General features: G+C 39.8%; 1 protein-coding gene across 1 annotated transcript in view; it reads left to right on the top strand.

Moving 5' to 3' along the window:
* LOC102281619 (guanylate-binding protein 6) overlaps positions 1-13,303 on the top strand; it is a 29,068-nt gene extending 15,765 nt beyond the window's left edge. The window contains exons 6-11 of the mRNA XM_005893681.3: positions 3,632-3,877; positions 5,167-5,447; positions 6,140-6,352; positions 8,103-8,205; positions 8,544-8,737; positions 9,646-13,303. Of these exons, the coding sequence (XP_005893743.2) occupies positions 3,632-3,877; positions 5,167-5,447; positions 6,140-6,352; positions 8,103-8,205; positions 8,544-8,737; positions 9,646-9,870 (1,262 nt within the window). The 3' untranslated portion in view covers positions 9,871-13,303. The remainder of the gene's footprint in view (positions 1-3,631; positions 3,878-5,166; positions 5,448-6,139; positions 6,353-8,102; positions 8,206-8,543; positions 8,738-9,645) is intronic.
* The last annotated feature ends 3,617 nt before the right edge of the window (positions 13,304-16,920 follow it).

The following is a 16,920-nucleotide window of genomic DNA, read 5'->3' on the forward strand; positions in this document are numbered from 1 at the left end:
TGCCATCCAACCATCTCATCCTCTGTTGTCACCTTCTCCTCCTGCCCTCAATCTTTCCCAGCATCAGAGTCTTTTCAAATGAGTCAGGTCTTCACATCAGGTGGCAAAAGTATTGGAGTTTCAGCTTTAATATCAGTCCTACCAATGAATATTCAGGACTGATTTCCTTTAGGATGGACTGGTTGGATCTCCTTGCAGTCCAAGGGACTCTCAAGAGTCTTCTCCAATACCACAGTTCAAAAGCATCAATTCTTCTGTGCTCAGCTTTCTTTATAGTCCAACTCTCACATCCATACATGGCTATTGGAAAAACCATAGCCTTGACTAGACAGACCTTTGTGTTGGCAAAGTAATGTCTCTGCTTTTTAATATGCTGTCTAGATTGGTCATAGTTTTTCTTCCAAGGAGTAAGTCTTTTAATTTCCCGGGTGCAGTCAACATCTGCAGTGATTTTCTTCTACTTCTAAGTCACTTCAGTCGTGTCCGACTCTGTGCGACCCCACAGATGGCAACCCACCAGGCTCCCCCATCCCTGGGATTCTCCAGGCAAGAACACTGGAGTGTGTTGCCATTTCCTTTTCCAATGCATGAAAGTGAAAAGTGAAAGGGAAGTCGCTCAGTCATGTCCAACTCTTTGCGACCCCGTGGACTGCTCCTCCATCCATGGGATTTGCCAGGCAAGAGTACTGGAGTGGGGTGCCATCGCCTTCTCCGCAGTGACTTTGGAGCTCCCCACATAAAGTCTGTCACTGTTTCCACTGTTTCTCCATTTGCCATGAAGTGATGGGACCAGATGCCATGATCTTAGTTTTCTGAATGTTGAGTTTTAAGCCAAATTTTTCACTGTCTTCTTCCACTTTCATCAAGAGGCTCTTTAGTTCTTCTTCACTTTCTGCCATAAGAGTGGTGTCATCTGCATATCTGAGATTATTGATATTTCTCCCAGCAATCTTGATTCCAGCTTGTGCTTCCTCCAGCCCAGCGTTTCTCGTGATGTACTCTGTATGTAAGTTAAATAAGCAGGGTGACAATATACAGCCTTGATGTAGTCCTTTCCCTATTTGGAACCAGCCTGTTGTTCCATGTCCAGTTCTGACTGTTGCTTCCTGACCTGCATACAGGTTTCTCAAGAGGCAGGTCAGGTGGTCTGGTAGTCTCTTGAAGAATTTTCCACAGTTTGTTGTGATCCACACAAAGGCCTGGCATAGTCAATAAAGCAGAAATAGATGTTTTTCTGGAACTCTCTTGCTTTTTTGATGATCCAGCAGATGTTGGCAATTTGACTTCTTGTTCCTCTGCCTTTTCTAAAACCAGTCTGAACATCTGGAAGTTCAGGGTTCATGTATCATTGAAGCCTGGCTTGGAGAATTTTGAGCATTACTTTACTAGCGTGTGAAACGAGTGGAATTGTGCGGTAGTTTGAGCGTTCTTTAGCATTGCCTTTCTTTGGGATTGGAATGAAAACTGACCTTTTCCAGTCCTGTGGCCACTGCTGAGTTTTACCATTTTAACCCTGTAAATGCTTGAAGACTTACCAGCAGGAATTTTCAGAGGCCTCTCAACTATCCCAGGTTCTGTGTTGCTGTAATTTCACTTTTGCTCCTAGTGGTCTTTTGCTCTGGCCCTATGTTTGGTGCCAATTGTTGCCCTAATGGTCTAGGAGTGAGCAACAAGAATGAAGACAGAACACAAAATCTGGTGCAATGGGTCAGGGTACATATAGCCTCTATTGGACTGAGGTGAGGGTCCACTCTGAGTCCAGCTTTTATTTTTAATTGCAGACTACAAGACTATTTTTGATCTTATATTTCCCAAGGCACTACACTGACATAGTCCAGATCTCCTTGTTTTTACTCCAAGAAGTTTCCTTTTGGGCTTGTGTTGGGAACAATCAGCAAGTGGGTAGGCAGCATTTATGCCTGACGCTGAGCCAGTGTTCCAAGGTCCATGCTTTCATAATCCCAGTCATACTCCCTTCTGGGTCTGGCCTTAGGGTTTGTAACAAGGAGATTATTCTTAAGAAAAACATGAAAGATAATCATTAACACAGTTTCTTAATATATGCTGTTTTTCCAGGTGCTATTTCTATGGAATTTCTCAAGGCTGTGAAAGTACATTATTAAGAATTCCCTCTACAGGGTTGCATTTGTACTTGAGACTAGATCAAAATCTGTAGGAATCATGGCTGGAAAGTGGGTTGCAAAGCTCTAGCCACTGGAGTTGATGTTCACTTAAGAAAAGTAAAGTGTAAGGTGAAGTGAAATTATTCAAAATCAATTTGTTTTTTATACCATTTGTAAATTAGCATCCAGATTACAATGGGTGCTAAAGCCTTCTAAAGACCAGATGCCTGTGTTCCCTATTTTGGCTTCTGCTTTTCTTTGTTGAGGAAAACAACTGACCAGGTACTTGTTGGCATGAAATTATAATGAAAAGTCTATCTAATTAAAAAAAAACCAACAACTGCATTTCACATAGGTAGATTTTATTCTCAAAGAGGGATCTTTCTAATCCTGTATAGTTATGTGCTAGGCTAAGTCGTTTCGTCATGTCTGACTCTGCGACTCTATGGACTGTAGCCCTCCAGATTCCTCTGCCCTTGGGATTCTCCAGGGAAGAATTCTGGATTGGGTTGCCATGTCCTCCTCCAAGGGATCTTCCTGACCCAGGGATCGAACCCACATCTCTTACGTCTCCTGCATTGGCAGGCAGGTTCTTTACTGCTAGTACCACCTGGGAATATCATGTAAAAAATGACTTAATGTTCTAAATAAACCTGATGAAGTGTGTGTCTTTTCAATCTATGCTTTTTCAATATTTCTGATAATTTTTAGAACATTCATTTTACCTTCTTCATCCCAGCTTTCTCCTGATTCTCACATATTTACCTGTGTTTTAATTACAAATTAATGAATTATTTTAATGGGTTACATTTACACTGGGTATATCTGATGAAATCTTGAGAGAGATATCAATTCTGATTTACTCATTCTTGCTTTTTCTATTTATGCTTTCTCAAAATATCTATTGAGAAATTGTCTGGTCAGAAGAGGACAACTGTCAGATCAAATATAATAGTTTTTGTCAGAGTTGATTGATTAGTGGTGACATCTTAAAATTGAATTTTAGTTACGTTTATCCTTCAGAGGTTTTTGCTAAAAATTAGCTAACTCTGTACCAAGTATTTTTTAGCATCAAAATCATTTTCTCTAAATAATTAGGGTGTCATTCCCAATATTTCAAGTATTGTCCCTTAACCCTTGTTTATGGCTCTTCTTCTCGGCCTCACGGCTCAATTCCTACATGAGACTAACTAGAGCTAAAATTTACATTTGAACTTTCATCCTTTTACCCATTAGTTCAGTAAATATCTAAGAGACAACTGCTCTATAGTGTGCAGGTCTGCAGATATCAGTTTTAGGTTTCTTTTATTGAATCAGATGTCTCCCAAAACTTCTCTCCAGAGTAATATCAATGGTGTAAGTTTTATGTGCAAGGAAGTGCTGAGTGTTTATGTTAAGTAAGTTATTAGCATAGAAGACAGCAAAGAAACACAAATCCCTGTCCTGAACACCATGAGCTCCATTGTTTCAAAAGTCTTCCCTCTCTAATCTGTTTTTCTGTCTTTCAGGCAGGAATCCCAAAGCCAAAACATCCAATCTACCCAGAGAGTGTATCAGGCATTTCTTTCCAACACGGAAGTGTTTTGTGTTTGATTGGCCAACAAATGACAAAGAACTCCTACACAATATTGAGAATGTGTCTGAAGACCAACTGGATCCTAAATTCCTGAAACAAACAAACAATTTCTGCTCTTACATCTTCACCAATGCAAAAATCAAGACCCTCAAAGAGGGGATCATGGTCACTGGGAATCGTGAGTCTCTTTTTCCTGATTCCATGGGGGTTGATGTGTGCTGAATATTGTGTATAATATGTTTTTCAGTATTTTTGTTTGATTCTTTATGGAATTTGGGTTTTACAGACACTCATACTCCATAAAGAAATATGTATGCTTCATAATTATCTTACTTTGGGGAATTTACAAATCCCTTCCTTAAATGGCAAGTTTTGTCACTGAAATCTGTGGCTTCTACTTATCTGGAAAATTCCTCTACTGAGAAAAAACTCACTATCAGGGTATAAAAACAGAATCTTCCATTTTCTGAAGTCCTATATAGTAAGTGTTCTTTGCAAGTAGAATATGAAAGATATTTTGGAAGATTCAGCTCAGTTCAGTCACTCAGTCATGTCTGACACTTTGTGACCCCATGCACTGCAGCACGTCAGGCTTCCCTGTCCATCACCAACTCCTGGAACTTGCTCAACCTCATGTCCATCGAGTCAGTAATGCCATCCAACCATCTCATTCTCTGTCATCCCCTTCTCTTCCTGCCTTCTATTTTTCCCAGCATCAGGGCCTTTTCAAATGAGTCAGTTCTTTCCATCAGGTGGCCAAAATATTGGAGCTTCAGCCTCAGTATCAGTCTTTCCAATGAACATTCAGGACTGATTTCCTTTAGGATTGACTGGTTTGATCTCCTTGAGATCCAAGGGACTCCCAAGAGTCTTCTTCAACACCCAGTTCAAAAGCATCAATTCTTTGGCACTCTGTTTTCTTCATGGTCCAACTCTCACATTCATATACAACTATTGGGAAAACCATAGCTTTGACTAGACAAACCTTTGTTGGCAAAGTAACATCTCTGCTTTTTAATACGCTATCTAGGTTGGTCATAGCTTTTCTTCCAAGGAGCAAGCATCTTTTAATTTTAAGTGTCTTTTAATTTTTTTGAAGATTAGAGTGGACCAAAAATAAATACTAGTCCATAAATCACTGAAAAATCCATTCAAAGCCTCAGAATTGTGAGTAAATATAATCTTATATACCCTGTCTCATCTTAATACCTATGCAATCTATTTTGCTTTTAATATTTCAGATGCCTCCTAGTTTATTACATAGAGGTAGATTTTCAATTTTTTCTGCCCTGTGGGCTGGAAAAACATAAAAATAAAGAGTCAATAAGAAAATGAAGGTAGTGATAGTAGAAGGGGGAACGGTGTGTGTGTGTGTGCATGTGTGTCTTTAAAAATGTAGTCTGAGAATCTTGGTGCCTATTGATTGATAACTTAATATTTATCCCTTAAATGTCCTGACTTATTTAGGACTGAGGACTCTGGTTGTGACCTATGTGGATACTATCAATACCGGAGCTGTACCTTGCTTGGAGAATGCAGTGACAACTCTGGCCCAGCTGGAAAACTCAGCAGCTGTGCAGAAGGCAGCTGACCACTACAGTGAGCAAATGACCCAGCGACTGAGCCTCCCCACAGAGACGTTCCAGGAACTGCTGGAGGTGCACGCAGCCTGTGAGAGGGAAGCCATTGCCATCTTCATGGAGAGCTCCTTCAAGGACAAAGATCAGGAATTCCAGATGGGTCTTCTGGTAATTTGTCTTTGTATTTACCATTTTTCCCCCTCCCCTTGAATAATGAAGCCTAGCAGTGCCCTTATGGTCCCCATGGTTCATCCCTCATTCAAGGATGAAGTAGTCTGTGTTCACATGAGGGATAGAGGTTCAAAGGACTGCGTTGTCTTCTTTTTTTCTACCAAATCTTGGGAAGTTTATCTGGAAATGTCTCTCATCTCTGCTGTAAAACCAGTATAGATATCCTTTGGAAGTAAATATTTCTGCAGATTCCAGTGCTGTCCAGGGCACACACACAAGTCATTCTTAAGTTGATTTCTTTTTCTTTGAACACATTCTTTTGATCAGGAACTAAAATGTTTCTAATCAGACTGTTATTCCAAGCCATTTTCAACTTAGGTTGCTCCTTGCTATATCATTGAAAATAGAATCACTGAGCATTGCAACTGCAAAGAACCACAGAGAAGAGATAATGCAACTCCAACATTTCAGATAAGAACCTGAAGGGAAGCTGAGAAAATTTCCTGTGCTCTATCAGAGAGTTTTCAGAGTTGTGATAGATCAGGTCTTGTGATTGCTTTTTTATTTGATTAAAAAAAATACTTTTCTCATGAGGACAGCAGTTAGACCAATCCTTCTACTACGTTCTTTGAAATTTTAACTCCTCTTTTTCATTTTCCTGGTGACATCTCTCTATATTTCCCTTGCAGGGAGTCATAAAGAATAAGAAGGAGGGTTTCATGCTGCAGAATGAAGAGGCATCTATCAAATACTGCCAGGCTAAACTTGATGAGCTTTCCAAGGCCCTAATGCAAAGTATATCAGCAGGTGCTTTCTCTGTTCCTGGAGGGCACAAACTCTACAGGAAAGCAATGGAAAGATTACAACAGGACTATTGCCAAGTGCCCAGGAAAGGAGTAAAGGTGAGGAACAAGGGGAGCATGGGGAGCCTACAGAATAGAGTCCAGAGGGTCTCTTGAAAATCTGAGAGCAAAACACCAAGTGTGGGTAATAAGAGGACATGGGGAAATCATGAAAGTTTTAGGTCTTAAGATTCACTGTATGAAATTCATTAATAACTACATTTGTACCTATTTATTAGACTCCACATATAAGTGATATCATATGATATTTGCTTTCTGTGTCTAACTTACTTCACACAATTTGATAGTCTCTAGGTCCATCCATATTGCTGCAAATGACATTACTTTGTTCTTTTTTATGGCTGAGTGATATTCCATTTATGTATATCTTTTTAATCTATTCCTCTGTTAATGGACATTTAGGTTGCCTCCATGCCTGGTTATTGTAAATAGTGCTGCAATGAAAATTGGGATACATGTGTCTTTCTAAATTTTGGTTTTCCTGGAATATATGCCCAGGGATGGGATTCCTGGATCTTTCCTTAGACCCTTTAATCCTTCAAATGACATTAAGATGCATCTACACTTATTGTCATCATCTTAAAGATCTGAACTGAGAGGATTAGCAGGTTAAACAAAGTTGCCTTAAGTTTTAGCCATCAAGTGAAGAAGCACAAGCTGGAATCAAGATTGCCGGGAGAAATATCAATAACCTCAGATATGCAGATGACATCACCCTTATGGCAGAAAGTGAAGAGGAACTAAAAAGCCTCTTGATGAAGGTGAAAGAGGAGAGTGAAAAAGTTGGCTTAAAACTCAACATTCAGAAAATGAAGAGCATGGCATCTGGTCCCATCACTTCATGGGAAATAGATGGGGAAACAGTGGAAACAGTGTTAGACTTTATTTTTCTGGGCTCCAAAATCACTGCAGATGGTGACTGCAGCCATGAAATTAAAAGATGCTTACTCCTTGGAAGAAAAGTTATGACGAACCTAGATAGCATATTGAAAAGCAGAGACATTACTTCGCCAAAAAAGGTCCGTCTAGTCAAGGCTATGGTTTTTCCTGTGGTCATGTATGGATGTGAGAGTTGGGCTGTGAAGAAAGCTGAGAGCCGAAGAATTGATGCTTTTGAACTGTGGTGTTGGAGAAGACTCTTGAGAGTCCCTTGGACTGCAAGGAGATCCAACCAGTCCATTCTGAAGGAGATCAGCCCTGGGATTTCTTTGGAAGGAATGATGCTAAAGCTGAAACTCCAGTACATTGGCCACCTCATGCGAAGAGTTGACTCATTGGAAAAGACTCTGATGCTGGGAGGGATTGGGGGCAGGAGGAGAAGGGGGCGACAGAGGATGAGATGGCTGGATGGCATCACTGACTCGATGGATGTGAGTTTGAGTGAACTCCAGGAATTGGTGATGGACACAGAGGCCTGGCGTGCTGGGATTCATGAGGTCGCAAAGAGTCAGACACGACTGAGCAACTGAACTGAACTAAACTGAGCAGAGGAAAACAGCAGCACAGTTTAGAGGCAATATTTCACACTGGGAAGACAAATATATAAAAGTACTGGAGATCTTGGGTTTGTAGAACTGAAGATAGTTCTGACTGGCTGGAGTCTAGAGTGGCTAGAAGGAAGTAGCACTGAGAGGGAGATGGGAGGAAGACAGGTCACTCTAAGGAGCTTAGACTTGTAGGGGACTACTGTGGAATTTTAAACATGAAGAAAAATTATGTAGATGTGACTGTTTTTGCACTTATCTCCCCAATGGAAATCTAAGTTCTGTGTTCCTTCTTGGTTCCTCAGGAAAATGAAGTCCTCCAGAGCTTTCTGCAGTCACAGGTGGTAGTCGAGAAATCCATCCTGCAGGCAGATAAAGCCCTCACTGATGGGGAGAAGGCTGTAGCAGGTACGGGGTAGGGTTTGGCTCACAGGGAATGGGTAGACTTGGGCAGTGCCCTCTGACAGGTGTGAGACTAAAACCCTGGTACAAAGAGATTCCTCTCCATCTGTGGAACAACTCTGCTACATCTGAAAACAGTAAAAGGAATTGTGCAATCACAACAGGGTTAGACATCAGCCAGACTCCCATCACATTCTGGAATGTGCTCTTGGTGATGTGGACAAAGCAAGGAATTCAGAGATTTCCCACCTCGCTTTCCAACTTTATTTTAATCTCTGAGGTCAGGAGGGTAGAGATCAGTCCTTACCTTATTTTCTTCCCTCTCTAAAACCTTCCTGGGGCAGAGGAGCGGGCCAGGAATGAGACAGCTGAGAAGGAACTGGAGCTGCTAAGACAGAAACTGCAAGAGCAGCAGCAGGAGATGGAGGCGCAACAGAGGAGTCTCCAGGAAAACATAGCCCAGCTGACAGAGAAGCTGGAGAGGGAAAGAGAAAACATACTGAGAGAGCAGACTATGATGTTGGAGCATAAGCTGAAGGTAAGTCAGGCTGTGGCCTTAGTCGTGCTCGATGGTCATTACCCTGGGACCTCAGGAAGGGATGGGTAAAGGTTACAGCAAGACCATGGAGGGAAGCACCATTGACATTAACTGCTTGTGATTCATTAAAACCCCAAAGCCTTTGAATCCTTCCAAAGTCTTTGAGTGCTATTCTGTTAGTAGACTCTGGAGACTTCAAGAGGCATAGGGCCTCTGCAAGCCATCAGAGAGTATGAACACGGTTTGTATTTATAAACCCTGTTATAAAATTTGGGGAGTTTTAAAATGATCTCATGAGGCTTGGTTAAATGGATATTCTAACCACGTGTATTTAACTGGTTTGCTTTAGAGCATCACTGCCAGTTACCCTGCGACCACCCAAAGGCCCTATCTATGCTGACATAGAACTATCAGCAATGCCCAGACTTAAAAAACACAGGGCAGGGACAGCTTCTAAATGTGCTGCATTGTCTCCAGGAGTGGATACCCAAGCTATCGTGAGGCAAAAGGGAAACTCTCTCACTGTCCATCTGGGTGTGTTTAGAACAGATGTCTATGATTTGGATGACTATACCATCCTGAGTGGGGCTGAGACTTAGTGCAATCACACCTGGCATCTTTTGCCTAGAACATGTATTTGTCCTCATGTCAGGCTTAGCTTCACGGGCTAAATCCAATGGTGTATGAGTAGTAGTAAGACTGTAAATTACAATTTCTCTTAATGTTCAGGTCAAAACTGGTAGATATTCTGTTTACAAAATTCTCCTTCCATGATTGAGTAAGAGAGAACAATGTTAGGAATAAAATAGACAGTTTGATGAGGTTTTAAAATTTGAGAAAATGTAATCCTTGAGAAAAAAAGGGAATTAAAAATTTTTACTTTTCTCACTTTTTTTTTTTTTTTTTAGGCCCAGGAAGCTCTGCTTAAAGAAGGATTTAGACAGAAATCTGAGAATATGAGTGCAGAGATAAATCATTTGAGAAATATGATTGATAATACTAATGATGGTAATGCTTCCTGGATTGCACTAGTCTTGGACAGATTTGGCAAAGAGATTGCTTCAGTATTGTGTGCTCCAGGCAAACTTCTTGGTCATATTGTGAGAGGCATGGGCTCCCTATTTAAAAAGTAGATCTCCTTTTAAAAAATTAAAGATATATTATATATGTATATGCTCTGGCCTATGTTTGGTGTGAATGCTTTTCACTTTCATTTAGCAAGGCTTTAAATATAAAAAGTGGTTACTAAAAATATCAATGCCTGGCCCACATTAGACAGAATAAATGCCTAGACATTTTGATACAGCATCTCCACTTTTAAGAAATATATGTGTGCAAAATCACACACACACACACACACACAGCATATACACACATATACACATATATAGCTTCCCTCTAGCTCAGACGGTAAAGAATTTGCTCTCAATGCAGGAAACCCAGGTTCAATCCTTGGGTCAGGAAGATTCTCTGGAGAAGGGCATGGCAACCCACTCCAGTATTCTTGCCTGGAAAATCCCATGGACAGAGGGGCCTGGCGGCCTGTAGTCCATGGGGTCTCAAAGAACTGGACATGATCAAGCGATTAACACCACTACTGCTTTATACACATATATATACAAGAGGTCCATTGAGGCATCTCTTTTAATGGCAAAAGACTGAAAACTACTTAACTGTCTATCTATATAGTTGGTATTAATAATGTATATTTTGCATGTACATATACTGGAATACTATGTAGCCAGTAAATAAATCAACAATGGAAGTCTATCCACATAAATATGCTATGCTATGCTAAGTCACTTCAGTCGTGTCCGACTCTGTGCGACCCCATAGACTGCAGCCCACCAGGCTCCCCCATCCCTGGGATTCTCCAGGTAAGAACATTGGAGTGGGTTGCCATTTCCTTCTCCAATGCATGAAAGTGAAAAGTGAAAGGGAAGTCACTCAGTCGTGTCCAACTCTTAGCGACCCCGTGGATTGCAGCCTAACAGGCTCCTCCGTCCATGGGATTTTCCAAGCAAGAGTACTGGAGTGGGGTGCCATTGCCTTCTCTGCCGCATAAATATAGAAAAAGCTTAAAGATATATTGTAGAATGAAAAAAAACTGAGGTAGAAAACAGTTTGCATTATCTGTTCACCATAAAAACTGCAGTTATTATGTGCACTCATTTATATGGAGCATCTCTTGAAAAACTGATATCATTGATTTCTTCTGGGGAGGGACAGCTTGGTATTAAGGGTGTTTAAAAAAAACACGTGTTTTTCATTATATCGTTGTCATTTCTCAAATAACAAAGAAAGCATGAAGTGTTATACTAAAAATGATAATAAATGGAATTTGAAATTGACTGTTAGATGATAAAATTGTTCATTGTTTCTAGAAATATTAGCCTGTTCAATGAGTTGGAGCAAAACACTAGAAGGCATCAGATTTGCATCCTAGTTTTGTTTTCCTCTTGGTTTGGTTTTTAATCCCTTACATTTGCTTCAAATATAAGGTATAAACTTTCCTGTTACCCCTTGATTTCTCAGCTAGAGGAACCATTAGTGGTAGTGGTTTAGTCACCAAGTTGTGTCCGACTCTGCCTTTACTTCCTATGAAGTACACTTGTAAGATGCTGGAAGAAAATTACTAAACATTAGGAATATTCCTGGTGAGAGGAATCCCATCTTGCTTGAAAGTTCACTGGTGGCTCTCTGCTGCAGGCAAGAGTAGAAGGAGGAATGTACCATGAAGAACTGGATGTCCTGACAGTACTGGGGCTGATAGACGCTGATACATGGAGGCCATGTGTTGGCATTTAAACATCAAAAGTCGAGTACCCACAATGATAGTGGTGAGAATCAGGGTTTGTCTTAGCTCAGGCTCTATAACAAATTAACACAGACTGGATGGCTTAGACTACAAATGCTTATGTCTCCCAGTTATGGAGGCTGTAAGTCCAAAAGTGTGTATCAGCACTGCTGGGTTGTTTGTAAGTGTCCTCTTGCAGCTTCACAGATGGCAACTTTCCTATTGTGTCCTCATAGTTTTGGAAGAGTGAGAGAAGGAATACCTCATATTTCTTTGTTATGAGGGCGTTAATCAGACTCATAAAGGCCCCACACTCATTACCAAATAATTTCCTCCCCAAAGCCCCACTTCCAAGTACATTGGGACATTGGGAGTTAGGGTTTCCGCAAATGAATTTTGGAGAACACAAGCATTCAGTCCATAAAATGGTTGGAGTGGAAGCCAGCAGGACCTGGCCAGAGAAAATTCTGAATATGGCAAATAGAATAGGATGACCATAGAGTCAAAATGGATGTGGAAGAAGCAATCAAATGGAATCAAGGATGTTTATCAGGAGGCTGAGAGGTAGCCTCGATGAAAAGAAAGTCTGTAGCCTTGATCTAAACCAATTTCAGATAATGAACTTATCACCTGGAGAGGAAAGGAGGATCGCAAGAGAAATGACCCTTCAACTCTAGAACAGGGTTATATGATAATGATTTTCCCATTCCCCTTCTAGGGGACCTCTGGAAATTTACTTGGTACCTGTGTGCTGGAGAATGGGGATGCCTGCATGTTCTGAGGACTCTTGGAATCAGGATCCACATTTGCAGTGATACCCAGATCCTGAAAAGAATTTACAGCGTCCCTGTTAAAGTAGAGGCACACGGGATCTGGTGATAAATCCAGTCCTGGCCCGGGTGCAATGCAACAAATTTTGTCTAGTGTTTGTTTTCAAATGAAAGTAAAGTTCATCTGAGGACAAAAACCATGACCTACTTTTCTGCGCATCTTCATGGAGTATGTTTAGGCACAGAGTATACTGCATAAGACTCTGCTGGAAACACAAAATACTGATACATGCATGATGGTTATCAATTGCCAGAGTTCCATGAACACTCCAAAGGCCTGAAGGAATAGATAATTTGGATTTCACACACTAGATTAAGATCTCTAAGTTGATTTAAATGCTAGCAGAATAAAAGAAACTTTTCTGGCACAGTCTCCTCCTCTGTGACCTCCTCTGTGTATCACAATCTCTGTGCCTCTGCAAGGATGTTAACACATCTCCACTGGAGATTTTAAATGACTTTATCAATTATAACTGTGTCTTCAAGTGTTCAGAAGGAAGAATGACTTTGCCTTTTAAGTAAGAAACTGTTTAGTAAAGAGTATGTGGCCAGTAAATGATAGGGTTTAGTGGAAAAGCAAATTATTCTATAGAAAACCTGTATATCTTTTCCCATCGAGAACTTGAATTAAGCAGATGTTCTAGTCCCTTAGACCAGAGACATCCCGAATTGAAGAACATAAAGAAGTCTTGACGTTTTTAGATTTGACATATAAGTGACATTACACAGTACGTGTCTTTCTTAGTCTGACATCTCACTTAGTATAATGTGCTTAAGGTCCATCTGTATTGCCGCAAATGGCAGAATATCCTCTTGCCTCATGGCTGAATAACATTCTGTTGTGTATATGTATCACTTCTTTTTTGTTCATTCATCTATTGATTGGTGTTTAGGTTGTTTTTATATCTTGGCTGATGTGATTAATAGTGCAATAAACATGAGAGTACAGATATCTCTGTGAAATAGTGTTTTCATTTCCTTTCAATAAAAAATAACCAATACAGTATACTAACGCGTATATATGAAATTTAGAAAGATGGTAATGACAACCCTGTATGCGAGACAGCAAAAGAGACACAGATGTACAGAACAATCTTTTGGACTCTGTGGGAGAGGGAGTGGGGGATGATTTGGGATAATGGCATTAAAACATGTATAATATCATATAAGAAATGAATCGCCAGTCCAGGTTTCATGCAGGATACAGGAAGCTTGGGGCTGGTGCACTGGGATGACCCAGAGGGATGGTATGGGGAGGGAAGTGGGAGGGGGGTTCAGGATGGGGAACACGTGTACACCCGTGGCAGATTCATGTTGATGTATGGCAAAACCAATACAATATTGTAAAGTAAAAAAAAAAAACCCAAAACCAAAAAAACCAACTTTATTGATCATTTAAAAAAGAAAAAAAACTTTCAAAAGTAGTTAACAATTTATTCATACACCTGTTCTAATACTTATTAAGGAATATTTAGTTCTAATTATTTACACTGTTTGCTAAATTCTTATGCCCTACCTGCTATTGTCCTGGATTATCTGAAGAGAGAAAAGTAAAAATATTGTTTTCATGCAGATTACACCCTGTATGGACCATACATAATATTATGGCAATATTTAGGTAGTAATAAATGTTGTCTATGTGTATATATATATATATATATAACCTGGATAGTGATTAAGACTCAAAGTAGAAACCAAATACTCATTCTTTAAGTGTGATTTCAATCTAGTCTTTCTTGTCTAGGCATATAATTGTGCATTACTGAATCCTAAGGACCAAATAAGACAGCATCAAAGCATAATAAAACCCAGAATACATGATGATTGAAAGAATGAGTAAATAGATGAATGGTTGGCTGAATAAATAAGTGTAACATTTCATTATCATTTCAATATGATCAATATGAAATTCAATATGGTCAATATCCATTATTGACCATTACCCATAGTCAAAATAGTAAAGGTGTTTGCTGAGAATGTTGTGTTTTTCCATCTGATGGAAAGAACATACAGACAAGATCTCAAGTAGAAGGATTATGTTAATGGATTGAAGCGAAGGTCTTGATAGGAAAAATGTGCAAGCTCTCTCACAGAGCAAGTTTTGAGCTTTATAGCTCTGAACTGTTAACTCTGGAGTCCCAGAGTGAGGCTAGGACAAAGGTTTCTGACCTTAAGTAGATATTCAAAGTGGTTTTCCATCTCAGGTCTGAGTGATGGAACATTTAACACAGCTAAATTGAGCTCATGAGTCTTTTCCAGCTCTTTTTAAAATAATAAAATCTCTTTATCTCTCTAACACCAGTGTCCGGAGAAATTATCATTGCTGGTCTTGGACTATTTGCTCTAAGGTCTGTTCTGTTCCTTTCCTGCTGCTCTCCACTGCTGTGGAAATTTCAGCTCAGCACTACACACATTCCTCCTTCCCCCTGCCTGCCTACTAGCTTCAGCCAAGATATGAGGCACTGGATGAAAACTGTGAGTGAGGAGGAAGGGACAGTTTGAGGTCTCTGCATCCTGTGTTCTTCAGGTAGTGTCTGGGAGGAGGTACATCTCTGTGGCTCCAACTCCCTTAACAGAGGCCTGTGAGGCATCACTTTCTGCTTGAGGCCCAGGCCTCTGGACTTCAGTATCAGCATCTTTATCAGTTTCAGCATTAGTATCAGTCTCTAGTTTCTGAAGCCTAGGATGTTGTTTCTTACTGCAACTACTTAGCCCCCAGGGTTATTGCATGAGCCCCTGTCTCTGTTCCTGTGTCACTTGTACAAATTTATTATGTTTAAACTGAAGTGGTTTCTGTTTCTATGACTGACTGCAACTGGTATATCAGCTCTACAGTGTTTTTCCTAGTATCTCTTTCCTTGGAAAGGTGCCTTCCCTACTCAGCATTGTTATTTGAATGGAATTCTTTTACTTCAGCAATATGATCCTATTTCCCTGACCACCGTTTTTATGCCCAGTAGTCTCACGTTGCACTGAATATGGTGCTCACTCTTGGCCCAGTTGACTGATGCAGGGACTGATTCCAGTCCCTGATCAAATGCAAATTAATGAATTCCTCTCTGATATATTTGCACTAGGAGAGGTCCCAATGTCTCTCTGTCCCTGCTGACTGTCCACTAATACATAAAATGCAGAAACTATCAAGTCTATTTCCTTCCACTTAAAATATTTAATTTTTTTCATTGTCGTGAAATATATACAACATAATGTTTGCATTTTATCTATTTTTAGAGTACAATTCAGTGGAATTAAGTACATGCACATAGTTGTTGCAAGCTTCACTGCTGTCTCTTAGTCTTTTTCATTTTTCTAAACTGAAACTTTGTATCTAATAAACAAGTCTCCATTTCCTTCTCACCAATTTCCTGGTAATCACTAGTAAACTTTCTATGAACTTTACTCTGAATACCTCATATAAATGGTGTTATACAGTATTTTATGTGATAGGTTTATTTCACTTAGCATAATGTTTTCGGGTTCATGTGTGTTGTAATGTGTCAGGATTTCCTTCCTTTTTAAGGCTAAATATTATTCCATGGCAAAAATATACTGCATTTTATTTTTATTTAAAAATTAAAAAAATTTATACAACTTTTAAGGTTACAATTAATTTACAGTTATTACAAATTAATGGCTATATTCTCTGGGTTGTAGCTTATTTTCCATCCAATATTTTGTACCTTCCCTGCCCCCACCCTTCTATTGTCCCTCCCTGCTCCCACAGTAACCACCAGTTTGTTCTCTATGTCTGTGTCTGCTTCTCTCTTATTATATTCACTAGCTTGTTGTATTTTTTAGATTTCACATGTCACTGATATCATGTAGTATATTTCTCTGGCTTATTTTATTTAGCGTAATGCCATCCAGTTCCATCCATATTGCTGCAAATAGAAAATTTTCATTCCTTTTTATAAGTGAGTAGTAGTCCATGGTGCATATATGCCTTACCTTCCTTATCCATTCACATTTGTTAGTGGACACCCAGCTTGCTTCCATACTTCGGCCATTGCAAATAATGTTCCTATGAACACTGGGATGCATGCATCTTTTCAAATTAGTGTTTCTTCTCTCATTCTTTTTTTTTTTTTAAATATATTCCTGGGAGTGGAATTGCTGAGTCATATGATAGCTCTGCTTTTAGATTTTTGAGTCACCCCCATGCTCTTCCACTATGGCTGCACAGATTTATATTTCCACCAAGAGTGTACCCAGGATTCCCTTTTTCTCCACATTGTCTACAGCATTGGTTACTTGTGGGTTTTTTTTGATGATAACCATTCTGACCAGCGTGAGGTGATAGGTAACACATTTTATTTACCCATTCATAAAGTTGGTGGATAATTGGGTTAGTTCTGCTTTTTGGTTACACAATCTTTCCAAGTTCACATGTAACATTCACCAAGATAGATGGAAACAGTGACAGACTTTATTTTCTTGGGTTCCAAAATCACTGCAGATGGTGACTGCAGCCATGAAATTAAAAGATGTTTCTCCTGGGAAGAAAAGCTATGACAAACCTAGACAGAATATTAAAAAGCAGAGACATTACTTTGCCA

This window comes from Bos mutus, chromosome 3 (assembly GCF_027580195.1).
Source record: "Bos mutus isolate GX-2022 chromosome 3, NWIPB_WYAK_1.1, whole genome shotgun sequence".
In the NCBI taxonomy this organism is placed as follows: domain Eukaryota; kingdom Metazoa; phylum Chordata; class Mammalia; order Artiodactyla; family Bovidae; genus Bos; species Bos mutus.